This window comes from Oxyura jamaicensis, chromosome 4 (assembly GCF_011077185.1).
Source record: "Oxyura jamaicensis isolate SHBP4307 breed ruddy duck chromosome 4, BPBGC_Ojam_1.0, whole genome shotgun sequence".
NCBI classification, from domain to species: Eukaryota; Metazoa; Chordata; class Aves; order Anseriformes; family Anatidae; genus Oxyura; species Oxyura jamaicensis.
In genome coordinates, this window is record NC_048896.1 from 36655546 (window position 1) to 36682918 (window position 27373).

The 27373-nt window shown below is 39.6% G+C and overlaps 1 protein-coding gene and 1 long non-coding RNA gene across 4 annotated transcripts; one reads left to right on the forward strand and one right to left on the reverse strand.

Annotated features, from left to right (window-relative positions):
• The first annotated feature begins 1053 nt into the window (after window positions 1-1053).
• On the forward strand, window positions 1054-4928 carry ING2 (inhibitor of growth family member 2). The gene is made up of 2 exons (XM_035326049.1): window positions 1054-1339; window positions 3993-4928. The coding sequence occupies exons 1-2, from the start codon at window positions 1069-1071 to the stop codon at window positions 4661-4663; spliced, it is 942 nt and encodes a 313-aa protein (XP_035181940.1). The 5' UTR covers window positions 1054-1068; the 3' UTR covers window positions 4664-4928.
• Window positions 4929-5729: 801 nt separating this feature from the next.
• LOC118166872 lies at window positions 5730-27108 on the reverse strand. 3 transcript variants are annotated; one of them, XR_004750773.1, is made up of 10 exons: window positions 25815-27108; window positions 24729-24918; window positions 22065-22198; window positions 20191-20372; window positions 17421-17527; window positions 16164-16298; window positions 14557-14651; window positions 12582-12761; window positions 11797-11910; window positions 5730-6882 (listed from the first exon to the last, which is right to left on the reverse strand). It is a non-coding gene; the product is annotated as an uncharacterized LOC118166872 (long non-coding RNA). The 3 variants fall into 3 exon arrangements; XR_004750772.1 differs by having other exon boundaries at window positions 25645-27108; XR_004750771.1 differs by having other exon boundaries at window positions 24729-27106.
• Window positions 27109-27373: the final 265 nt, after the last annotated feature.

The window sequence follows — 27373 nt, forward strand, 5'->3', positions numbered from 1 at the left end:
TTGGTGTTTCTTTTTAATAATTCTAAGTGCTTGGTATCACTCTCCCAATAGTACTACAGCTGCAAAGCATACGTATTTCTACTTTTGTTGCCTACTATAGGAGTTGTGGCCAGCATTTGATACAAATCCTGCAGCAGCCTTGGGGGAGACAAGATACTCTGTCAAAATCGAGAGATTTGTTGGCAGGCGAGTGGGTTTTAAGAGTCTAAACTTCTTTGACACCCTATTTAGAATCCTCTGAAAAGATTCCTTCGGGATAAAATGTCACTGCGCTTCCCTAAGTAATGGTTTGTCGTGGATCATTTTGCTCTCCTTTAGAGCTAAATAAGGCAGCTCTGTCCTACGGGAAAAGCTGCCTGAGTTGCCGCCGTGACAGTTCGAGGGTGTGAATTAGGTAGATGTGCGAGGAAGAGCTTCCCTGCCAGGCACCCTCCGGTGTCACGGCGTGAGATGTCTGTGTGGCGGTGCTGTTGGTACAAGCCTCACCTCGCGATGCAGAAGCTCCTCAGAAACCAATTGCTACAGCAAGCAGGCACACCTCGGGGCGGCGTGGGGGAGGCGGACGCGAGGCGCCTGCAAACAAACAGTTTTAAGGGGGTTGCACAGGAACGTTATCGCGATACAACTTACCCGTCCCCTCCGCTCGGGCACGCTGCCCTGGGAGAGGGGCTCAGGGGGAGCTTTGGGGCGGGTTGCGTGGGGTGCCGGAACGCCCCGCCAGGACGCTGCGGAAGGTAACGGGGAGGGGGGTTTCGACACCAAATCCCAAATTCCTGCGGGTTTCGGCCCAGTATTTCCTCACGAAATCAAAGGGCTTGTGACGGGGGCGGCCGTTGGGGCGGCCGTTGGGGCGGCCGTTGGGGCGGCCCCGCCCCTCCCCTCCCCTCAGCCCGCCCCGCTCGGGGCGGCAGGGCGAGCCCGCGGCCCTTTAAGCGAAGCCCCGCCCGCGCTCTTCTCCCGCCCCCCTCTGCCCTCCGAGCCAATGGGAGCGCACAGCGGAGGAAGGCGGGAGAATGCGAACCCCTGGCGGCGCCGCCGGCCGCGCCTTATAAGGGCAGGGCGTCGCGCATGCGCGCAGCCCGGCGGTTAGGGGCGGGGGCTGCGAGCGGGTCTCGCTGCGGCTCCGGCGGCGGCGGGGAGCGGGGCCGGGCGCGGGTGTCCGCGGGGGGGATGATGCTGGCGGGGCCGCAGCTGGTGGCGGGGCCGGCGGCGGGCGGCGGCGAGCGGTCGCGGCTGCTGTCGCTGTACGTGCAGGAGTACCTGGAGTGCGTGGAGTCGCTGCCGCTCGACATCCAGCGCAACGTGTCGCTGCTGCGCGAGGTGGACACCCGCTGCCAAGGGGGGGGCCGGGGCGGGCGGCGGGGGGGGGGGGGGGGGGGGGCTGTAACCGCCCGGCAGCGCCGCACATGCGCCCGGCGGGGCGGAGGGAGGCGGGGAGGGGAGGCCGGGCCGGGCCGGGGCTTTACGTGGGGAGCCCGGTGCCCGAGGGGGTGGCGGTGGGGGTGTGGGGAGGGGGCGGGGGGATCGGGGGGCCCTGCGGCTGTCCCCCTTCATGGCCGCGGGATGTAGCTGCTGCTACCCGTCTGGGTCTTCAGGGCCGGAGGGTGAAGGCTCTGTGGTGCCTGGGGGTCTCTGTCAGCGCTTTTAGGCGGTCTGCGGTGACCCTAAGCCTGTACGGGGCGGGTCTCAGCCTCTACTGACCCTGCACGGCTCTGCCATAAATGCCTTCAGCCGCTCGTGCACCACCACGCTCCTCAGCCGCTTAAAAAAAAAGGCGAGGAAAAGAGCCTAAAAACTCGGTAAAATATGTATATATATATATCTCGTAGGCCCAGGCCTGCGGATCGTCTGAAAGTACTGCTCGTACGATTTTGGCTGGTGTAGAAGGCAGTGATAGCTCGTGGGGGAGGAGCAACGCCGCTCCTGGGCTTGGAAAACTGAAACGCTTCAGCTTTTCATTAGCTCCGCCAGGCTTAATCGTGTTTTCTGCGAGGAACACTTGGTCGTGGCTCAGTTTTGTTTGAAACAGAGGTTTCAGAGCTATGTAGCAGGGTGTGCAGGTACCTCCTCCAACCCTGGCGGTGGGTAAGGAGGCGGCGTGGTGCACTTGCATCTGCCGTTCCTGAAGTCCTTTCTTCTTCCTGGGAGGAATTCGGCCACCCTTTGGAGAACAGGTCCCGTGGTGGTCAGGACAGGCTGCTCCAGGGAGCCATCAGCTTAAAAAGAGGGTGTCTGCAATGCAGAGCGGTTTTTTGTTCTTTTTTTCCTCTGTCACTATGGAAAAACAAACAGTTACTGCTCGTGGATTCTTCCAGGCAGGGCATTCCCCGTGTGGGGGATCTGTAACTATACCTATGCCACTCTTTTTGCCTTGCAGAAGAAGCCAAGGCAGGAGATAATGTGGGGGGAGTACCGTACTCTGCACTCTTCAGGAACAGAGTAAAATTTTTTTCCCCTGTCAAGGCAACAAATGTGGCTGCGCTTGTAGGCAAACAGAGCTTGTGCTTTTTATGACAGCTGGAATCCTTGCACTGAGGGAAAAATAGGCTGCATGACTTATTAGGCAGAGTACTGATTTTTATCTTCCCCTAGTGAAGGTCTCGAGTTAGAACAAAGTGCTGTTGGCTTCTCCTGTCACGCAGGTTGCGGAATTTATAGTAAAAAGGGGCTGTTGGCACTTAAGCTGCCATTTCAAGATGTCAGCAGGGAAAAAAATCACGGTGAACAAAGTTGTGATAATATCTGTGGCTTCCATTCAGTGGGAGCTTTAATTATTTCACAGCTGTACAAAGCAGGCAATATTCTTTAAAAATGAAAGCCAGTTTGTAAAACACGGGTCTGCAGAAAGAGAAGGATTGTACTACATGCATTCTGGTCACAGAAGTACGCAGTTGAGTATCGTACATAAATTCCCTTGCCTGCTAAAATCTTCAAGCTGTTTCCAAAGGAACCAGTGCTGTATCTAACACTACATCAGATCTCGCTGTCAGTTCTACTGATCTAGTTCCTTCCACTGCAGCAGTTCCTCTATCTTTTATGAATAGATCTAGTGTAACTTTTGGGCTAGAAAATACTATTTTAAAATCCAGCAACACAGAAAAGTAGAGAACAGACAAAGGCTGGCTGATGAGGCATTTGTTCATCTCGCGTTTGGGTTCGCTAAACTTGTTTCTAAGAGCTAAATGTTGTGGAAGATTCACAGCAATCCATGCAGGTATTTTGCATGACTTAAAAAAAAAAAAAAAAAAAGCCTAGGAGTGAAACTGAAACGGTTGTTACTAGTAGCTTAAAAATATCCTGTGATGCACTAAACAGTAGGTCACCTATTCTGAAAAGTTCTGCCTTTATTTAAAATGAAACTTGCTGTAGCTTCTTTGTAATGTGAACGCACCAGTTTGAGTGGTTTACGTTGACTTAAATCCCAACTGTACGTTTGCTAATGTGTAACTTGAAGCGTCATACATCTTCATAACTAAGTGGGGTTGAAAATGTAATACCAGACCTTTAGGTGAGTAAGAAGGGGAAGGAAGAGGACCTGAGTATCTGGAGTGCTGTCTGTGATATATGATGGCTACATGAATGACGTGATTATAATGAATTCTCAGCTTTGCATGATATGATAAGCTATCACTTTGGTTTGTAGGCACTGGAACTACTGTAGAAAGGAACCTCAACAAAAATTCCTGCTTTGTCAGGTGCTGAGGCAGCATCTGGACTATCCACGCTTCAGCAGCAGTGCTCGCCCTTCTTTTTCCAACGGCTTTAATAAGCTTGCTTTTCTGTAGAACATGAGAAACTTTTCTCGCAACAGATTGCAATCTTAAGCACTGATGTGATGTTCACGTGCAACTTGAATTAAATATCAGATCTAGCCCACTAGGGTATACTATAATTAACACTTGTACTATTTCTTTTCTGTTAGAAATATGTTTTTATATTTTCTTGAGCATGTTCAATCTCGTGTAATTGTTTCTATTATCTTCATCCTGTAGAAGCGCTAAAAGAAATAGATGATGTCTATGAAAAATACAAGTCGGAAAATGATCCCGTTCAGAAGAAACGCTTGCAGCAGCATCTTCAGCGTGCGTTAATCAACAGCCAGGAACTTGGAGATGAAAAAATTCAAATAGTTACTCAGATGCTAGAACTGGTAGAGAATAGAGCCCGGCAAATGGAAACACACTCTCAGTGTTTTCAAGATCTCTCTGAGAATGAAAAGCCTCTGGAAAAGGCCAAGATGGAGTCCTGCCAACCGGAGAGGTCTTCACGGAGACCTCGTCGCCAGCGAACCAGCGAAAGCCGTGACCTGTGCCATATAGCAAACGGGATTGATGACTGCGATGATCAGCCACCGAAAGAGAAGAGATCTAAATCTTCTAAGAAGAAAAAACGCTCCAAAGCCAAACAAGAGAGAGAAGTTTCACCTGTAGAATTTGCAATTGACCCCAATGAACCCACGTACTGCTTATGCAACCAAGTGTCTTACGGCGAAATGATAGGGTGTGATAACGAACAGTGTCCTATCGAGTGGTTCCACTTCTCATGTGTTGGACTCACCTATAAGCCAAAGGGGAAATGGTACTGCCCCAAGTGCAGAGGAGATAATGAGAAAACTATGGACAAATGTACTGACAAATCAAAAAAGGATAGAAGATCGAGGTAGTGAACGCAATTCGTGTTTTAAAGAGTTGGTCCTTTTATATTAAAATGTTTAATTTCCAGAGAACGCTGTTTTAGGAAATGCATAAGACTATGCAATAATTTTTAATCTATAATATTAATGGAGTATTAAAAGCTGTTATACCTTCTGTGAATCTTTAACTTTCTGCACTGAATAACCAAATAGTTGAAACAGGGTGGCTTCAGACCTTCACAGAAGACATTACAAGCATATGGCACTTGATTTCAATTTAACCCCATTAATATTTTTTAAAAAGGCAAAAACAAACAAAAAACCCGTGAGTCTTGAAATAACGGTGGTGGGAAAGATAATGAAGAACTTGTCATGTTATGGGGAAGGCACTGACATGCCTCACCTAACTGCTAGAACTTTAACAACTGAATTTATTCTTTATCCCAGGTCTTAAGTTTCCAGTTTTTGTGTTAACATAACACATTTGGAAATAGGGTTTTTGAATTCAACTGTTAAAGTCTTCCAGGCTAGAAGCAGACCTCTTCAGTGACTTTCATAGGACCAGTATGTTATTTCAAGGAAGAAAATACCACTAACTTAAGCTTTTTTTTTGTCGATATTAAACTCTTGTCTTTGTGACTTTACACATGGGTCAATTTTTGGATTTGACAGACTTGTGGTATGTAAGCAGTTTTGGATTTCCTTAGTGGGGTTTTGTTGGGGTTCTGTTGAGCATCTTGATACAGTCTTTATTGTTTAAGATGGTCTCCCTAGTGATGAAACCATTTCCTTGATCACTTGTATTTTGCCACTGCCTATACAAGCCTTGAAGCTGTAGAAGGATCCCTTGAAAGGGGATATTAACATTTCTGGGAACTGAAACTGCAAGTGTGATGAAATCTTCATCATAATCTCTAGAGATCTGGAATATGACTGATTTGGGACATCAACTTTGCTTTTTTTCAGTAGTATTTTGATACATGTGTGGCCATACCTGGGTTTAAGTATAGCACAATAGCTCTTGGACTTGGGCAACTATCCAAAAAGCCTGAAAGCAAAAGCTTTCACTGAAAGTATTGATGATGATAATAATAATAAAAAAGTGTGGCTGGCATACAGCCAATAGACAATTCCTAGCAGATTTCTGATGGGCTTTAACATTAAACATTATTTTTCTGAAGTATGCTGATAGTGTCTAAACTTAGCTGGTTGTTAAAAGCTTATTTTTTAACTTCCTCCACCCCCTAGAGGAGGTGGAAAAGAGATGGAAACAGCTGCTTCTGCTCCTTTGCAATGAGAGACACTAACAGAGGAGAAATAAACGGTATACCAGAGCTTATACCTAGGGTTATGCTTAAGTGTTCTTCCTTGAGAGACTGCCTGTGCCCTGGCAGTCTTGGCTGGGCAGATTGAGCAGGTGTGCAGGTTATCTCTAGGCGGGCTGGAAGTGCTCTAAGTCCACATAGGTCTCTGTTCTTTGCTGCTAAGGTCTTCCATGAGGGCACAGATGAAAAAGTGACACCATCTGTGGCCAAGTACGACTGAAAAGCACTGTTGAGTTGAGAACAGCCGGGAAGGCAGAGGAGCAAAAAGCAAGCTGCTGTGGATGAATACCATCCCAACTCAATCCTGCATCTCCACTAGAGGGCTGTGCCGGCTGGGGCTGGAGGGCTAGGTGTGCTGCATGTAGCGTAACGAAAGCCTCAGTGCTGCTGGGCCAGATGGTATGAATCAACGTGCAGGTCTCCAAATATTATTAGCTACATAAAACACTGAGCCTACTTCCACAATTAGGATCTGATTCCTTAACGGGATTTTAGCATTTGCAAGTAATATTAGTTAACATATGGCAGGGGAGTGTGGAGCCAATATTCTGAGATTTAAAATTTTAGTTTAAGTGGACCAGCTTCACTGGGGAGATCCACACTGCAGTAAGTACACTGCACTTGGGGGAAACTGCCCCAAGGGCTTTGACCATCAGCAGGGTAGGAGGGAATGTAAACCTTACTCTAAGGCCCTGACTCGCTTTCCAGGCTACTGCATAATAAGGTTACAAAGAGGGGATCATTGTTAGAGACTTTGTCCAGAGAACGATGCAGATGAGTGTCTTAAGTTCTCCTTGGTGCATGTTACTCCTTTTTCTATTTGTTACAGCTTAATAACCCTTAAATTTCCTTCCTGTAAAGACTGGAAGGCTTGGGCTGGGGACTGTATCAATGTGTAATATGTCCATAAAATGGTGATGCTTCCTAGTGTTAAAAAGAAAAAAAAAACACACCCATTTAAGTAAATACCAAAGTTGCAGTTACAATTTCACTCGCATTTTGTTACTATTAACACAACTGATTTATCTTGAAAAGTACACTTCTGTTTCTGCTAGCTGGATTAATAATGTGTTTTTCAAGGCAGAGAAGAAGGGAGCTTGTGGGCCTTGTATAATCATCTGGAGTAATCGCTGAAGTAGGACTAGCGTATGCTGTGGTGGTACAGGAAAGTTTAGATTCTGACCGTGGTTCAAGTATCTCTAACAAAGGGATGCTTTCTTTCATGCTAATGGCCCTTCTGGTAGGGAATATGAATTCTCAAGGTTCCCAGTGAAGATACTGCTGGGGAAAAAGCTTTTGCTTTGCCTAATACCCAAAATCACTCAAATGCAGGAATAATTCAGCACTGGTTTATAAGCAGATAAGCAGTGTGTCTCAAACATACATGGGTGCATCTAAAATTACCAATTTTAAATAATTTTAAGTTGTTGCTAAAACCTGCACAAGGAAAGACCTGATACCATCTGTCACTCAGCATTTCACCACCTTTCTAACCAAACCCAGATTTTGTGGTTTTGCATCTGTTTTCAAGCAAGATCAATGGTAATTACTGAAGACACATGACATGCTACTTTGAAATCAAAGGTAAGTAGAGAACTCTTCTGTTGCTTCTTAATGTTGAGCTCCTATTCTGAAAGGAATTAATCTCACTTGCAAAGTGAAAAGGAAATACAAACTTTTAGTTGCTTCATCTTGAAGATATGCACTGGCTATCATGAAGCAAAACTAGATTCTTAAAATCTGGGCAACAAACTGCGTTGGGAAGTTGATAGAAGTGTATGTAACTAAAGAGGTAACTGCTTCCTCTCTGGAAATTAATACTTCGTCATAATTCAGTGTGGATCAAATGTCAAGCTTGTATTTTGTTTTCTTTAAGCTTATGGAAATACAGTGTATTTTTAAGTTCCTGCTTTTGCCTTTCAGTTTCAAAGTAATGGAAGTTCATCAGCAGTGAAAGAACTATTTAAAAAGAATGGCATCAGAGCAAGATCTTTTCTTGAGCACTGTCCCGTGGACCAGTTTAATTAAATCATGACAAAATAACAATTTCAACCAGCCAAGCATTAAACCAAAACAAAAAATAGACCTAATAGAGAGCTTAGTATGTTGAAAGCAAAATGAACAATCTAATTTACTGCCTATATTATGAAGCCATCCTGGTATCTCCAGCAGTTACTGTATTTTTCTGGACAGGTCTTGAATACTATGCAAGATCAGTAGAAGTTTCCTCCCGTTGGCTGTGTCTTACTCTGTGTGAGTTGTCTGAATCCAAACACGGTAAATTAGCAGTTGCAACAGGTACAAATACCTTAAGTGTAGTCTTTTGCATGCTGCTGTATGTTCATACCTGTTGATTGCTAAAAAGCACAACGGTGATTCCTCTGTATTCAGACTAATTTTAACTGTATCTCTCCACCAAACATTGTATTATCTACACATCCTGAAATGGTAATGTGCTACTGACAAGTCTTGAAACTACTACAGAAGAGTGGTAAGTGAAATGCTCTATTCTTCCCTGAATTTATCTAAGGATAGGGCCTTTGTAAAGAAGGTGGCATTTTGTAATTTTCAAGACTTTTTCTCCATTTTCCTCCACTAGTTTCAGCTTGAAAGAAATGACTACCATTTGCCTGAATGTATACTTAAAAATGAGCAGTTTGGCACTTCTGTAGCTGTACCACTTCTGACTGCAACAGATCAGATTTTTAAAGCCAGTCTGGCTTTTTGGTCTTTAGATTCAGCAGGGCTGAACTGCATGCTGTTCAGTTTCCCCTGAAGTCCAACCAGTCTATCTTGATAAAACCGCAGTGATTGCCACATTGGCAAGCGAAGGGTTTGGGTTCTTTCTTCCTCTCATCTGCATACAGATGTCTTCTATTAAGAGCTCTTCATCTCTGGGAGTTCAGCAAATTTTTGATATTGGCACCTCAGGTTGAAGAAAATATTGTAGGTTCAAACAATATTGTCTATGCTATAGTTTAGAAGCAGAATATCTGTACCTTTTTCTGTCAGGACTAGCAAGCCTGGTTAGTCCCTGTGGAAGAAATTTGAGGCAGGGCAAGGGTGTTTTGACCTGTGGAAATGCAACAGTCTGGAGAAACTAACTGGGATGTATGTTGGGAAGTTCCCACTAGACCAGTGATGTGAGGTTACAAAAGTATTTGCACTTGCTGTTTTTCTTTAGACTTTTTATAGAAGTCTAACTGAAGAAAGCTTAAAAACCTTGAATGGAAGTATGTATCTATCTCTGCAATTCAAAGTAAAGCATCTGATCTTGAAGATAAGCATCTCAGAACCTATTCACGTTCCTTCTCAAAACTTCTTCTGAGTTACGTTAAGCTTTTTCCTTGAGCTGTTTCTAAATCCTATTTACAATGCATAGCTTTTCTTGGGCATAGTGAACAGGAACAGTTAAGTCTCTTTGAATAGCTGGTCTTAAGAGACCTGAGATATATATATATTTTTAATAATTGGATAGTCTAGTTCATCTTAAGGTCTTTCTCACTGCTAGTGGATTCTTATCCAAGTAAGTCTTTATTCAGTGGAATTGATGGTTGGTTTCGCATCTGATCTTCTTAAGATGCTGAGAGAGGGGTTTAACTCAAACCCACAAGAATTGTTTTTCTGTCCAGTGCTAGTTAGACAGATTTTGCTCTCACTGGTAAAAATGGATGATACAACTGATCAAGTCCCACAGACTTGCATCTCCTAGAAAAAAAAGAAGTTTCATTTCTTATACCATGCCTCTTTTACAACAAATGTCACAAAAGAGTTCAATGAGCTTGAAATTATCACCTTTGTAACGATGCTCTGATTATCCTGCAGTCCTTGGAACTGCTACAGAATTACAGATTTCCACTAGAGCTGGCTGGTAGACCATTCTATTTTATGGAAGCTTTGACAATTTCTTCATTAAATGAAGCTGTCCTTTGTCTTTAAATCCAAGTCTCTCTTTAAAATCAAGCTCACATTACATCTGAATCCTTTCTAATTTTTAGTAGGGAAAGGGGTTTTAGGAACGTGTTTTGACAAATTCTACATTTTTTCCCCCGTGTCCCTTTGGTTTACTAGGTAGGGCAAGTTCAGGTTTAAATAAGTCAGCAATGTTTTGAATTTAACTGCAGGAGTCAGTCTCTATTCTGCTGCAAACAGCAAGGAAGGAGATGGTGCTGCTCCAGCAGAACACTTTACCACAGCCCATTTCATACTTCTCAGAGATGCACTTCACGCACTGCACACTTTTTTTCTTACATATACATCACGGACATTATAAGCAGCATATGCAAAGATTCAAATTCTAATTACTTCTCCTTTACCAAAGGCCTATTTTACAGAATAAAAATTAGTGCTTAGCACAGCAAATGAATTCCTCCCTATAGTTTTGCTGTTACCAGTGAAAATGGTAAAACTAGTAAATTAATTCACTACAGTAAGTGTGCACAGAACTAGGAGAAAGTTACCGTTCACAGTTGGAGTGGGGGGCAGCAATGGGGTACTTCTGTGTTTGAATGTAACATGAGCTAAGAAGCCTAAAAGGAAACTCTCATCTTGTGCTGAAAGAGAGAATAGACTGAAAAGAATTTGAGAACATTTGAGAGAAACTTTCAGTAGAGAAATTAGGATAAAATCCTGTACCAAATTAAATAAGATTCTGTTGAGCTGGGTTCTACCCACCATGCAGACTTCCAGCTTCCTTTGACTAAAGCCTAAAAAAAGATTAAAGCTCCATGGCAACTGCTATCTTAACTCCTGACAGCCATAGTATAAATTACATCTTGAAAAAACCTAATACTGGAAGTTTTATTTAGGTCACCAGTCATGCTAGGAAATGGTAGGATTACAGATGCCACCCCAAACTTCATTCTGCCCCTGCAGGGTCTCAGTGAGGCGGAGATTTTAGTGGGAGGCAAACAGGATGCTATCTAACTCCATGCAGTACAAATTCAAAAATCTGTCAAGTTTTAAGTGTACAAATTTGTTTCATACTTCTTGGGAAAAGACTGGAATTTACTTGCTACTGTAGCCTTCCAATGAAGAATACAACAATGTTCACCTGGGAGGCAGCAGCTCAGGTGGGTACTAGCAAGGTTACCACTGCAGCTACGTTTGCTGGCAGGGGGGATGCTATTACCTTTTTTTTTAATGGGGAGCAAGTTGGACAAAGTTGCACAATTCATTTGCTTGCCCACAGGTGCCCCATCATTCATGTTCGTATAATGTGCCACAGAAGCTGTGTGCTCCTTCAGGGCTTGTATGGAAACGCTGTTTACTTGCTGCTTGGAGGTATTTATAACTACAAATAGGTTATTTGAGTGGTGGAAATGAATATAAAAGGACATTAAAAGCCTAGAGTAAAGGGAAACTATAGTAAATAACGAGCAAAACCAAACTTCTGCCTATTTACATGGTGATTGTCTAGTACTGATACTTCTTTAGTTTGACTTTCCTGCTCCTTGACTGGTTTTGACCCTGTCCTTTCTGGACTACATGCTTTTCAGGCCTTGAAGAGTGCCTTTAATTGTTGCCTGTGGACCCCTTTATTGGAGCAGCTGCATGCTCCCTGGTCTGTCACCTGCTGCTCTTTTTCTGGAGCTGTGCAGACCTGAAAGTATCGTAACGCTTCTTGTATCCCATTTAAAATGAGAGAACCCATCATTTCTCAAAAATAAAACCAAGATAATAGAACTGCACTACATTTGCAGCCCACTTTATAACTACATTATTGCCTACTTAGAAACTTTTAAATGTCCAACACTAACAATCTTTCTTCACTTCCTGGAGAAGTGTGAGAAATACAATTGTAGAAGCATTACCAGTACAATAACCAGTTTTACAGACCTGCCAGCTGGACTGCTTTTGCTCCTTCTTCCAGTAGCTGGAGTTGGCTGGTCACAGCTTTCGTAACTTGGAATAATTTTGTGCTGGTGTTCAAATGGATCCAAGACTTCAATGCTAGGAACAGATAAAAAAGTAAAAAGTACTCAAATATGTATAGATGGTAACTTGTATCAGATAAGCAAAACCTATTTTTTTTCCCCTAAAGATTTAATATTGAGATAACATGCTAAGGAGATGCTAACAAACAAGTGTATTGCCAGTTGAACACAGTGAGTTGTACAAGTTAGCCACTGGAGCTGAGACACAAGCTGCAAATGGTTTTGGGGAGACTTTTAAAGAAGTTTAGAAGTGGCAAACGACTTGGATTTCTGAATATCGTTTAGATCACTGGATTTTCTGCATCCGTGAAGAAGTGTCGTATTAATTTTGTAAAACTTGGAAGTGTCAAATAATGCTAAATGAGATCATACACAAACAGACCATTGAACAATTTCTAAATAAAAATACTTTTGGCTATGATTTCCAATGCAGTAATCTGTAATCTCATGATAGTATACACCAGAGTGACAAATTTATCTGTGTTACAATTGCATTTTATTTAGTGATAGAAGGTGAGAATAATTTTGAATCCTTCCCCTCTTATGCTGTTAAAATATTTGTGGTAAACTGTGAAGGTACTTCTGGGTGATTTCAACTTAAAGAACATCATAATGAAATTGTAGTCTAAACCATGGTGATTACCATACCAGACCTACTCTAAAGTCGACTTCAGAAGAAATACCTACCTATTCTCAAAGCACCGCCAGATCAGGTAAGTTACCAGAGCATGTGTTAATTCTTGTGTCTGTGCTGCAGTGGGCTCTGTTTGTCATGCAGAGATGTACTCTGATGCATTAGCTGATGAAGCTTTACTGAGCCAAAAGGCTCTTCTTCCTGTAAGCGTGTTATGTGCGCACTTTGGAAACCTGTTCAAGGATAAAATATGTTTCCATGAAAAGTGGCATTTTAAGTATTTTAATTTTTCTTTAGAAAAATCCTGAATATTTTGTCACACACTTGTAACTGTTGCCATGGAGATAGAATTGATTTGGGGAAGCAGGTCAGACATAAGTCTCTTATTTAATATATATATTTTTTTGATAACAACTCTCTCTCTTGTATTTAATGACTTGTCATCTGTACTTGTTGGCATGAGGCGCAACAGCAGAGAAGAAAGCACCCACGAATTTCAAGGGCTTGATTTTGTGGAGTGCACTACAGTGATTCAGCTGCAGCTTCAGTAACTGCCAACTGTAAAAGGCTACTAAAACTTACAAGAATTAAATGAACAAAAAAGCAGCTTAAAACTTTTCCTGATACTTCAAATCCTGTAAGTGCATCACAGGAGGATCTTGCTGACTATAACCAGAAATATTCCTGTATCTATTCAGTCTCCAGATGAAGGATTTTAAAAAAATAAAAATTAAAAATAATAATAAAAAAAATTGGGTATTTTGGAATAGAGCCTCTAAGCAGAAGCTGATTTTAAAAAATTCAGTAGGGGAAAAAAAGTTCTTATTAAGAGTGGGTTTGTATGCTTGCCAAAACAACAGATCACTTAGGCTCTTTTTCAAACCTTATGGCCAATGTAAATCCCCACAAAGATAAGCAGAATGTGCCCTGATTCTAGTCCTATTTTTCCTTCTCACTAAATTAAGTACAGATTCTAAATGTAATTATCTAATGAACACAATAATGACAGACATACTTTCATTCAAGGCTTTATAGCTGAAGCTAAGTTCTGCTAGGCTAACTGCTTTCAAATACCTTTTACTTCCAAACAGATAATCATTTTCTAACAGGTTGTGTCTTTCCTCTCCAGTCATTTCTCCAAAAGCGTTGTGCAGTTACACACTTTCAACAGTGTATGCTCATATTCAACAGCACAAATAACTGAATGAGGTTTAATTTTAAACTGTGCAGCAATAAAATAGGGAATCTACACAAAGCAGACTGTGTTCAAAAACTGGCTCAATATTAAAAAAAAAAAAAAACATGGACACAGGATGCCGAAACTTCATTTTTGTCTTGCATAGCAAAATTGAGGAGAGGCGCTAGGTAAATGCTCCTGAACTAAAGCCTGTCATGCACACACTGATTAATGAGATGGCACTAAGCTCGTTCCATTAAGATAGTTTTTGTGCTTTCAGCAAAGTGCCCAGGTTTCCATTGAAGGCTTAGCTTAAGTGCATTGACTGAAAGAACCTAACTAAGGTATCCAAGTTGAAGTCATCTAACTCCAGGCTCTAAAACATGGCTAACCTTCTGCTGGGTCAGGGTTTTTACACTCAATGGTAAGGAACTGAAGCAATGACTGTGGTATTGCAATTTTTCCCATGCTTTTGAAAAACATAGGAAGATATAATAAATATCGTATCTCTATTATATTACATTAATATTACATATTATGAGTTTCAGTTGAACATGGTACTGATACAAGCAACATCATTAAAATACAGACTGTGTAACTTTGGCATAGTTTTCTTTCAGTCTATCATTTCAAGCAGATTTCTGTTTAAAACAAAAACCATTAGAGATCACTGATCTCTGATTCACCAGCAGACGCACAAAATCTAGTCACTTTTTTTTTGTGTTTTGTCAGCATTAGCCAGCTTCCTCATTTTTCCTGTCTCAGCAAGTCATTCATCAGAGGAACTTGAACTAATGATTATAGTGTGCCATTAATGTAATAACAAAACAGGAACATATTCAGGAATTTACCTGATTTCCATCATGACTCCAAAAACAATTCCAATATGATCATCTGTAATTGCCACAAAGTACATAGTTGGTTAATTTTTCAATCATTTTTTAACCTGAAATTTAGAAAAACAGTCTTTTTAAGTACGTCAGATAAACATTATCCTTAATTTGATATTAGTCTAAGGAACAGCACATTAAGATTATTTAGTATAGTACAATAATTATAATTTTTTTAAAAAGAGATTTTTAGGAGGACAGGATAAACACGGCATTAATTCTGTGCCATTGCAAAAAAATAAAAGAAAAAAATTTTGTAAGAACAATAAATAGGAAAGTTGTTTTAAGACATTCTGTTCTAAGTTTTGGAAACCACACTTAATGGAGGATGGAGTTCAAATAAGCAACAAGAGAAGAGATGTAGAAGACAATGACTTCTAATGAAACATAGAACAAAGCCTAGAAGCAAGAAGACTGAAGAAGACAGCCCTCAGTTAAGTGAAAGTTTCCTTGTGAGAGGAAAGGGATAACCTTAGTGAGAAGTACAACAATTCATGTCCTTCAGATTGAGCACTCAAGGTTTAAATAAGGCTTTAAGAAAATACTAATAATAATAAAATAAATAATAATAAAAAAAACACCTGACCAACCATAATGACAGCGAAGCACTGGAATATATTACTTTGGAAACTAAAGATCTCCAGTGACAAAGATGCTACAAGACAGGCTAAACAAACACGTCAGCGTTGGTTTAATTATACACGATCCTGCCTATGGGCATGGGAAATGGATTGGATTGGCAGTTCTTGAGCTGTGGAAAGGCACTGACACACTGCTGGAGACCTAGACAAGGCTCCAGGAGAATTTAATCTTAACTTTCTCCTTCCTCCTACCTTTTCCCCTCAAAGTTCTCTCTGAAAGCTATTTGAAGAATGTATTTGCTCTCTGCCTGTGGTACAGGAGGGGAGCAGAGCCAACACATACCTCCTACATAAGGGCACATTTTGAGCACCACCAGTAGCCAGCTGGGTGGACACTTGTTGCATGTTCCTCACATTCCCCAGCTGAAAGTGGGAACTTTCAGTGGGAAAAGCTGAATGGTGTTGGAGGTTATGTTACCATAGTGGTACAAGGTCCACGTGGAAGCCTGTCCTTTATCTTCCCAGGGAAATAATATTATAACAATAACTTCGAGATCTGCTGAAATAAACGACCTCTTAAAGGGATTGCCAGTTTTGAATTCTTGTTGCATATGTAACTAATCACAAAGTAGTAATATTCTTCATGCTCACAGAAAATGTGATAGATGTTCAGATATTTTAAGCAGCAAACCTGGATACTATGCTTTGGTTTCTACTCATTCAAGAAACACAGGAAGAATGTTTTGCAGTATTTTCTTTGATAAGTGCTAATTTTTGGTGGAAGGGAAAATGAGTGGCAAAATGACTTCATGAATTTTTAGCAGCAAGAGAACATGTTCAGTAAGTACTTCTCACTTTGCTGATCAATTCTGAGCACTTTCATGCAAATATCTGCACTCTAAACTCTGTTATTTTTATAAATATCACAACTAGCAGCCGCTTTTCTATGTGAACAGTGCATTTAAGCTTACAAAACACAATACCCACCATTCCAGTGTGATACAGTCAATTTTCTCTTCTTCGCTGTACTTGAGAAGCAGCAGACAGTGGCCAATATAAGTCAAGACAGTAGTGTATTGAAAGAGGATGGATGTGCTAGTTTCAAGAATATGGGCTTGCAAACTGAACACAGAGAGACAGTGTACGTGGTATGAGATCTCTGATAAGTCAGTCACAAGTTCAAGACCTTTTCTGCAGATTTGTATCAATACTTTTAATATACATCTAATTAAAAATATGTATCCTTTTCTCAATTCTTAGTGTATTTATTCATATGAGTAATTAAGTGGCATTGGTGTTGGTGAATGAACCTTAAAATGTAGTGCTAGGCATAAGGCCTTTCATATGTTTCCACGAGTACGTATGAACTAGTGTACATGTACACACATGTACGTGTGAATAACTTCACCAGCTGACCTGTTGATGCCTTGCAGCAATGACCGAGAAGATCAGAGTAAAACATGTTAAATGAACACAGGGCTGAGACTATACGCAGTCAGACGGGAAACTGTTCATACTAAAGACAATCACAGCCCACCATGGATACTTCATACACGCAAATGAGAGTAAATAGCAAAGGTGATTAATAAACTTCTCAATCTTGTGAAAAATGTCATGCTGCTTACCAGACCATGAGACTGTAAAGTTCTTATTGAAATGTAAAATTTGATATTTAGAAAGAAAAAAAGATTTTCCACTTAGAAAATTAAGCAATCAAGGTGTGAACTCAATTATGACCATGACTGTCAAACACTTGCCTAATCAAGAACTTCCTGATACCAGATCATAATGGAAACTATGGATTGGAAGCAAGACAGAAAGGAGTGACATTTAAAAAAAAAAAAAATAATGTAGGACAAAACAGTTTCTCAGCATTCTAACAGGTGTTGCATAACATACCTGTCAGTAAGCTGAACAGTGTCTTGGGATTTGAGAGAAACTGTCATGCTGTGAATTTTGTGTCTTGTTTTAAAAAACGATCTGCATCATACCAAATGCTGAAATAATTTGTTTCCTTATGTGATATAATTTCTTATCGCATTGTATAATGACAGGGCATTTGGTTATTTGTATTATAGCACATAGAATGCAACAGGTTTCAAAAAATGTAATTACAAATACATGGAAATAGAAGACAGAGTAATCCTGCTTACCTCATCTCATACAAATTAATCATACTTGCAAGAAAAGGCACATACATTGTAATTAAAGCAAAACCTGACATATTAGGATGTTGTTTCTCACCTTTTCATCTCCACTAAGGAAGTATTGATCAATGGCATTATGTTTTTCACTAGGAAGTTGCAGTCTTTCCATTTCCTGTTTTACCTCCTTCTCCACTCCCCAAGGTTCTGAAAAAAAAATAATAAATATTGCCATTTGTCACTTGATACAACCTTTTGACCACACTCATTGAAACAAAATTCCTTGGAAGGAAAAATACACAAATCATTTACTAGTTGGTCACTACAATTGTAAGGTTTCTGGAAAACCTGCTTATTTTTCATCTTTTGTATATTATAAGCAAGTGATAGCTTGCATCTTAAATTACAATGAACAGCAATGGTAGATTCAAGATAAATTTATTGCATTTACTCAGAAGTCAAACAGACTGTTTACAGCTCTATACTTTATGAGGTCCATGAAAAGTAGCGAGATAAACTATCAGTGTGCTTACCTTCAGTTCACCCAGGACTGTCTTGCCAGTAGAGAAAAATTATGGGCTACAGATGAAAAAAATGTTTGGAGACCATTGGTCTCGAGTGACGTCTAGAGAGACAATGATGCTACTTAGTATCACCGTGAGCACAGTCACAATTCCTACTTCCCACTTCTTAGGCAGCTATGGTCACTAATTCTTGTAGATGAAGAAATACAGTGGCCTTTGACAGAAGATGGCCTGCCAGAAAAGTCTGCACAGGAGCTTTGTCTTTGTATTCTGGCCTCAGTTGACCCCTTGCAAACCCAGTCTCCAAATTCCCAATGACAAAAAGGTCTCTGGCAAAACAATAGGATTCTTTGATATCACATGAACCATGTTCTGGGAACAGCACCAAGAGACCTTATCCAAACATTTCTCACAGACCTCACAAACACTAGGGAAAAACAATTCACTCCAGTTGGCACAGGGAAGAATAAGTCGCATCTTCCTGCTCCAGTGAAGTCTTTATTACTGTTAGAGGGTTTTATCCCCAGAAAGTGACATTTTCCAAGGAGAAGGAAGGCAGCCTTAGCTCACAGTTTGGGTCCACAGTAGCACTGAAACTAACAAATGCAGTTGACCTTAATTAGACTTTGAAGTTTCTACTCAGATGCACAATATACCGTAAAGAATTGCTTATTTTCAGTTTTTAATTTTGCTTAGAGACACTTCCATGAGTACCTAATAGATTTTAATAGAATGTCTTTGATGTTAATGATTATCATGACTCCAAAAAAAGAATAAAATTGACGATTGACCAAACAATCATTCTATTATTTAGAATATTCTATTATTCTATTAAAATTATTTAGCACTTAGTTGCACTGGGAATTAACATATGATTTTTCTATACTTGTATTCATGGATGAGTCAGTGTCAGACACAAAGTGCTACCTAGCCTCAGAAAGGCCAAGCAGCAGTTCACCCTCAAGAATTGTCTACTCCTTCCTTTGGCAAGTCACAATGTAATGACCCATCTGCTTCTTCGCATATTTATTTTTCAAAAGCTGATAAATTAATAGAATCCAGTAAAATTTAAAAGAAAGCATGTTGACTGTTTTGCACACTAAATTATCTAATTATATGTCCTGTTTAATTAGGTTTTACACAAATGAGAAAAAATCCATAAGCATGCACACCCCCCTCCCCCAGTTTACTGAATAAAGTTGCATTTTGTACCTGTAAAATGAACCTTGGAGAATCTGTAAAATAGGCCAATTCTTCATCTGTAAAGGCAAAGAGTTTGTATTCCTCTTCAGCACTATTTCAGTGCTTTCTACAAGTCCCTTATTCCTTCTAACACTACTGCATTGTGATTTTACTATGTTCCACACTGTAATAATTATGGCGCTGCTATTCCTGAATCTAACGTTACCTTGAAGGAAAAAAGCAACCCACGCACCAATCTATGACTGGTGATTATTCATCTTACGTAGTTGTCCCTATTATGTTTTCAAGTTTGAAGTGGCTTGCTTTTCTATCTTCTGAACGCTTCTATCACATTGATCTTTAATTCCCTAGCACAGATAAATATGCAAATACAACACAAGGCTGAAATCCTGGTCCCACTGAAATCAGGAGTTCATTCTTATAGTTCTGAGCTTTCAACATAAAAAAAAAAAAAAAAAAAATTCTTCTTCAGTTTGTTTTGTAAAACTTGACTGAGAGATTCTAAAAAGTCTCCACAGGAAGATGTTGTGAGGATGATTCTTTTGGCTCTTTAGCCAAAACTTGTTTTTTGTTGGATGATTCCAGCGGTCCTTAGCACTGTGTACATTTATGCTAGTGGTGAATGCACCATTGCAAAGGGTTGGCCCTTTGCAACGTGTAAAGTACTTCAGAAACAGGCAAGACAATGCAGGCACAGATTACAAAAATTAGTACATTTTGTCTGTTCTTTATGGCAGAACCACCTTTTGAAGGCTTCAGTCATTTTCAAACACAGCATTGTGCCTATTGTGATGTCTTGTCTACTACCCCTAATCTGAAAGAATGTTTAGACATCAGAGAGCTGCCTATTTTGAACTTGCCTGGGACAACTGTGGCATTTCCACAACTTCTTCACTTCCATCTGTGTTTGCAATCTTGTTAGAGACGTTGATACAAAACAGTAGGAAATGACATAATGTATCATGGTAAAGTAGAAGAGATTATTGAAATACATTAGCAGAGACTGTGCAGTAACTGAAGAATATGGAATGACAGTATTGGTCATTTGAGATTTCCATCTACCTGATTCTATCAGAAGTGAATTGATCCATAGAAACAATTCTCCTTTATTGAATGAATGGTAACAGACATTAAACCACTCACCTCCAAGAAGAACTGAAGGTAACTTGGTCGTATGCCCATGGCCTTCAGATTCCTGAATATTATCTCAGTGGTATTAGTGTTTGGAATATGCCTGAATACTCTGAGATGAGAGCCCAGATGATTAATGAAGCAGGTGCAAATAAGGTCATTGCTGACATTTTCTGCCTTGATATGGAACTTGGCTGGGTAAAAAAGGGATAAAAACAAAGATTTTTACAAGGAATTAGGTACCTGAAGTTGCTGGAAGGTAGCAGTATCATTTTCAAAAACTCCTAAAGAATTTAGAAAAGGTGCTCATGAACACATCACAGGCCACCAAATTGGGTAGAGGTTCATTTTCTAGAGAAGAATATAGTTTCTAAACCTTCATTACCTGAAAATCACAAGGAAGTAGTCATTAGTTCCCTGCTGTTCCTTGAACAGCAGTCACAGAGTCTTGGCATACCAAGCTTAGCAAGCACATTGCACTGAACACCATGGCCTCTTCTCCATTCCAAAATAAAAGAGTCTATTAAAACAGAGAAAAGTTATCTGTAGCCTTGTTTTGTCACATCACTAAATAAAACCTGAAGACTAAGCACATATACAAGGCAGACCAAATTCCAGATGGAGATGTGCAACACAGTGCAAGACGTATGTGACAGTATCAGGTCTCTATTGTCAGAATCAACTAGACGAGTACATTACAGAATAAAACCCAGAAGCTCTGATGCAGCCTGATTGGACTTTTCATGCCAGTTATGACATGACGAGGAGGAGAAGGGCAATGTTACTATTCTTGCAGTGACTGTTCATGAATAAAAAATCTGGTTTTTACTCAATCGGATTGCCATATATACTAATTAACCACACATTGTAATGCTAAAAAAGAACACCATGAACAGTAGCTGGGATTACTGTGGTTTGATTTTCCTTCTTTTGAAATGTCTTGCCCCTGTCTCTCTGCCTGTACCGAACCTCAATGCAGCACGCGTTATGATTTGCTATGCTCCCAAAGTCATTACCACCTGCAAATCTAGCTTTTAAGCCCTTCAGATGTACCAGTGACAAAATACGGGATTTAATACATCAACATGCATTTTGGATTATTCTCTTTATAATATCTTGAAAATATGGCCATTTTGTATTTCTTCCATCCTCTTCCATGGAATTTTTCTAACACTTTGTCTTACCTCCCTGAGACTGAATTTGTCCTTGGAAACTATTTCTTCTTATATCTTTAATACAGAAAATTTCCAATGCAAATGAAAATCAAATTATGAGTGGCAGACATTGGACTTCCTCATTCTAATCCTGTCAAACACACTGCAGAAGGAATTATGATGACCCTTTTCTACTGTTGTATGTTGAGAAGTGGACTAGTCATAGTTGCAAAAGCCTTTAATTTTTTCAGTGTCTACAATGTTTACAGAGCAATGATGAATAACGGTAGGACACCAACTGAGAGAACACTTCCTGCCATGCATTAGCACAAATCCGTTTCTCAGAAATTTCAGTTTGACAATCTCAACAAACATTGCATGCTGGATTGGCACATCAAACCAGGAAAGAATGCCCTTCAACTTATGTTCAGAAGAAGTACCCGTATTAGAACTTTATTAGTGGAACATAGTAGACTGTTGAGCAGATGATATAAAGAGATGAGGGAATTCATAGCTACAAGATGTTCTCTTAATAATATTCCCTTTTAACATTCGGTTATATAATGACAAAACAGGAAATATAGACCAATGGAGGAAGTATAAAGAAATTATGAACAGATCTAACAAAAAATAACAAAAATATGATGACAGAAGTCTCATATTTAGTTGAATTCTGAAAACGGACTTTTTTTTGTCCTAAATTTTCAGTGGGGGAAAATATTTTTAACTAACCTGTGTGAACACAGAATATAATCTTTCACTGAATTTCTCGATGTAAGTATGAAGCAATCCCTGTGTAGAGAAGGACCTAATGAATAAATGTGCATTTCATGCAGTAACTGGCATGAGACAGTCTGATCAAAAACCTGAAATACCAACCAAAAAAAAAGTACAGGTTCAAATACAGAACTGAGCATATTTCCTGGGCATTCAGCTGCCATATATTCCTTTCTCTTCCCTGACCTTAGAATAAAATATGAGACAATAAAACTCTGAGAGGAAAGGAAGGGAAATGTGAAAACAGAGAATATGAAAGTATCACCCCCACAAAAAGCAAGAGAGAAGAATAAAACAAATGAGAGAACTGAAATGTCAGTGTGAATGAAATGCAGAAACAAAGGAAAAAAGCTGTCAAAAATAATTAGCAGAGTAAAAAGCAATCTACGAAAACTAAAAGAAGTGAAGGGTCACTTCATAGCTAGGTAACTGCATCTGAAAGGCATTATAATACAACCTAACTTCTCTTCCAAAAATAGTTGTAAGATTTTCTCTCCTTTTATTTTCTTAAGAAAATCCTAAAATATACATTAAAAGTGTCATTATTTATGACACACTATTATTTATTCTATAGCCATTGCTGAGGAGGAACCATTGTAAAATATATAATCGAAGGCTTGCTTTGTTTTTCAGATTTAGGAGTCTCCTGCTAATCTTTCTGAAATCTTTACTTTTGTCTTTCTACTTACTACATTTGACAGATTAATTCCCATTGAAATGTTGGAAAATGCCTATAAAAAATCCCAAGAAATTATGTCATTATTTAGCTAAATTGATGGCAAAATAAACACACGAGTCATCCTTTCTGTAATACTGAAATATGGATAACGAGCCCTTTATAAGCTAGACAGAATCCAGACAGAATAAAACATTAAAAAAATCTATTAAAACTTCATGTTTAAGTATATATGGCAATTTCTAACTGAGAAAGCCATAAAGCAAACTCTATTAGACAGCAATTTGATATCAACTTTCTTGTATCTTCCTCTGAGGGGCTTGAAAAGCTGACAAGGAACAGAAACATGAGTTGAAATTGAGGTTATTTATTTTGCTGGTTACTGCTTTTGTATGACAAGATTTTGAGTTTGAAAAATAATCTCATACGAGGTCTAGCAGGCTGTCTACCCACAATCAGTGGTGTAGAAAACACATGGAACTATTATCTGTTCATCATTCTAAACTTGTCTGGATCTAACTGAATAGATCTCTTGAACAGATCTCCATTGATTCCAGGGAATCCGAGCAGGTATCACTGATCCACAACATTCTAATTGCAATACCAGGGCCCAAGTTATAAAGAATGGAAGATACTTGCTTAAACTGCTGTGAGATTGGCCCTTCCTTGACAATGACCTTATTCTGTAAAATACTGCTCAAGGCAGAGTTCCACTGAAGCTACTGGATGTAATGCTCTAAGTAATGGTATGAACAAGTCAGAAGATTTTAATTTCAAACATCAGAATAGTTAAAATACAGCACAACCTTTTTTTTTTTTTTTTTTGGTGGTAAGGGAATCATAATGACAATATGCCACTGCATTTTCTAAGTACGTGTCAGCATATCATGCCTTTTTTAAATGATTTTTTTCTTAATTCTAGCCTTACCCATCATCTTTAGTGAATAAAAATTCAAATGAGTCATCCTATCAGATGGGAATTAGTAGCGTATACACTATAATGATAAGCAAATTGTACTGTCATCATTCTACAGGATTTGCTGTTTGGTCCTGTAGATGTAGAAACAGTAACATTTATATTGTCAGTTCAAGAGAGATCCAGGAAAAATTATCTCTATACTCTTCTAAGCCATCCAGCCTTATCAGCAGCATTGTATTCTATATAAACAATTCCAACAACTACGAAATCTCTTGAAATCATGCTCTAAAATCTCTAGGTAAAGAAAACAGAAGACACTTCAGGTACTGTAGGTATCTAACACTTTGGTTTTAGTACTCTGTATTTAGTTGTGGCTTATCCCATTGTACTGCACTTTTCATTTTACATTATGACAATGAGTTAAAATAGGGAAATTAATCAGGAATTGTAAGAACTACATGATGCTCTTACAAAGGATTAACTTGCATGTACCAACAGAGCTACAAACCACTGTGAATCTTGTGACAGCTACCAGAGTCCAGAGTTCAACCACACAGTGCTATGAAATCTTTCTGTAAACTTGTATGTACTGAAAGTAGAGTTCAGAGAATTGTCGAGCATCTGGAATGATTCAGAGAAGGCAAACGGGAAGGTTTTTGCTGCTTTTTGCAAATGTTTTGCTGGCATTATTTTCCATGATAGAAAGCACTGAATACCTTAGTTACCTTATTTTTTTTGAGCATGGTTTATCTTCGTTGATTTGAAGAACACTCACAGGCCTCATTTTTATAAATAAAGTGTACCATGGACTAAATCTAGCTCCTTTCTGCAAATGTGAGCAAAGCAGACTTGGCTGCTGGTTTCTTTCTCTTGCTAGACATCACTAGTGGCAGCTGGACCTCATGCTTAAGTGAGCCTCTCAGAAGGAGTCAAGTATAGCCCTGCTTTTCTATTGTCCCAATAAAGAGGGAGCATGGTTGTGTCAAAGAGCAACATGAGTTCTGATTTCCTACATAGTTCTCACCAGCTCCCAAGCTAACCTGAGGACAGAGACCTGAATCCAAACTCCTGCAAAGTGGAAGAGAAGACCTGCAGTAGGGAACGTAGAGAACTGGGAGGCAGATCAAAATCTGACAGTTCTTGGCTTCGGCTCCCCCTGGTGGGTAATGCTTACTGCAGAGAACAGCAGAGTAGTAGGGGTCCAGGTAACAGCCCTGAAACAGAACAAAGTAACAGTCAGGTTGACAAAGTCTTCTTCAAATGTACATAAATACACGACAGAGCAATGATTAGAAATGAGATCAGAGCTTTGAGCTACAACTCAACACATTTGCACTGAAAAGACGAGATGCAAGAATCTAGTTAGAACTGAACTCTCTTCAAATTCAGAGGAGAAAAACAAAGAGATTGAGGGTTTGTCCCAGGTGGAAACCTATTTTCAGCATCTAATGTCCATTAAAATAATAAAAAAAAAACTTGTTAAGCACTTATTTTCCAACAAGAACATTTTAGTGGATTTCCATTATTGACTGATATTTTGAAGGCTAAAGTTTGATGTCCTTTCTCAAAAACATTTTATTCTCAGGATTCAGAAAACATTTACTGTTTCACCAATTTAATACCAAAAAGATTATTTCTTTGTTACAGAAGTTTTAGTTCCACTGGAAAAGAAAAATATCTTTTTAAGTCTCTGATATCTTACCTAAAAAACAAAAACACACATCTACACATTTACAAGGGGAGTCAACTGAAAATTAAAGCAAATTTTATTCTTTATATTATTGGATGCAATTCTAAGACATTCTACAAGAAGGATGCAAACACTCTATTGCATTGTCTTAAATACTAGGGTTATGATAATGGTAATTTGTAATAACTATAATATTAAAATAAACATGAGTAACCCCTGCGCTACAAAACAGTACTGAAATTTTGGTTACCTCAGAAAAACGCATGGAGATTTTGCAGATATCAGCAATCTGGTAGCACAGGTGTAACACAATTAATTGCACATTTCTTTTCTCACCACTGACATAAATAAATCACGTAATTTTTGCATCCCTATGTTAACACACACACACATATATATATTTTCCTTTCAGAAGCTTACTTGTCGATCTGAAACATGGTTAGATGTTTTGTTATTAAGAGATGTTTTGTTGGGAGAAAAACAACGTTCCCATCAGAAAACAGTAATCAAGCATGAGAGCATTTGGAGTAAGAATGGTCACATGAACTCATGATTGTCAGTGTGCACTGATGGTCTTCAATTGACTGAGTCTATTTTGTTCAGGCATAGTGCCAATTGAATCAATTGCAAAGTCTGTTCATTAAATTACTTCTGGAGTTGCATCATACCGTAAAAAAAATAAGCTGTAGGCATACCTTTTACATCACAACTTTCATTCTGGATTAAAAAAAAAAAAAAAAAAAAACACCTTGCAGAATCTATAAAAGACAATCCTTTCTATTATTTTCTCCTTTTAAGAAAAGGAAACCATCCAACTGCCAGATCCAAATAAAGAACTTGTCCTCAGAAGCTCTTCACTAGATACATAGTTTTAATTGGAATTCAAAGCAATTAATAAAATACCCTAGAAACCTCCCCTAGAGTTAATTTAATTACTTCCCTCTCCCCTTATGGTGCTTCATGTTTGCCTCTTACATTGACTAGCATAAGGTTCTTAGGGCATGAGTTATGTACAATACAGACTGGCTTGTTTGTAGGCATGTGGGACTGCATCCTCCTTGTGGCCTCTGCAGGCTAATTAATCAGTGAATTTATGAATTCCCTGCTTGTGGATGGACTGGAGACTGAATGGAATTATTAACCTGCTTATAACGCTCATAGTACTGTAATAAGACACACGAAACTCATGCTCCTGGCATTTATCTACAGAGGTGAGGAGAAAGACTGCTTCTCCTTCATGTACATAACTGACTCCACCAATGCATTTGTGCACATAGACGGTATTTGTCAACAGAGACAAATATTGGATATTAGGGAATCATTCTCCTATGTCAGACTGGCTATTATTTTGGAGGATTTTTCTTTGCTCCTGCAGCACTGAAAACAGTGTCCCTTCTTATGATCACAGGTAACCTCAGGTTGGAAAGGACCTCAGAAAGTCTCTAGTCCAACCTCCTGCTGCAAGGAGGGCCAGCTGTGAGACCAGGCCAGGATTATCTCTGCATATCTTGGACATAAGGTGCTACAGGTGACACCGGGTACCTCTTGCTGCCAGCACACAGCTCAGTCTCTCAAGGATGGAAATGCTCTTATCTTACTAAATTTAACGTGGGGTTTCCTTGTGAATACAGTGTCCCATGATAAACAGGGGATCATACAGTCTGATGTATCTAGTGGTCCTTGCTAACTTCACTATCCATGCCAAACCCCCCAGCACCAATAATTTAACGTTAGGAGTGCTGTTGTGGTTTAGCCCAGCAGGCAGCTCAGCACCACACAGCCATTTGCCCACTCATCCCCACTGGGATGGGGGATACAATCAAAAAAAGGTAAAAGTGTGGGAACTCACAGGTTAATATAGAGTTTACTAAGGAGAGAAGAAGACAATAATAATATTTTTTAAAAAGTGACGCACAATCCAATTGCTTACCATCAGCCAATTGATGCCCAGCCTGCCCCTGAGTAGTTGCCCACCCTCC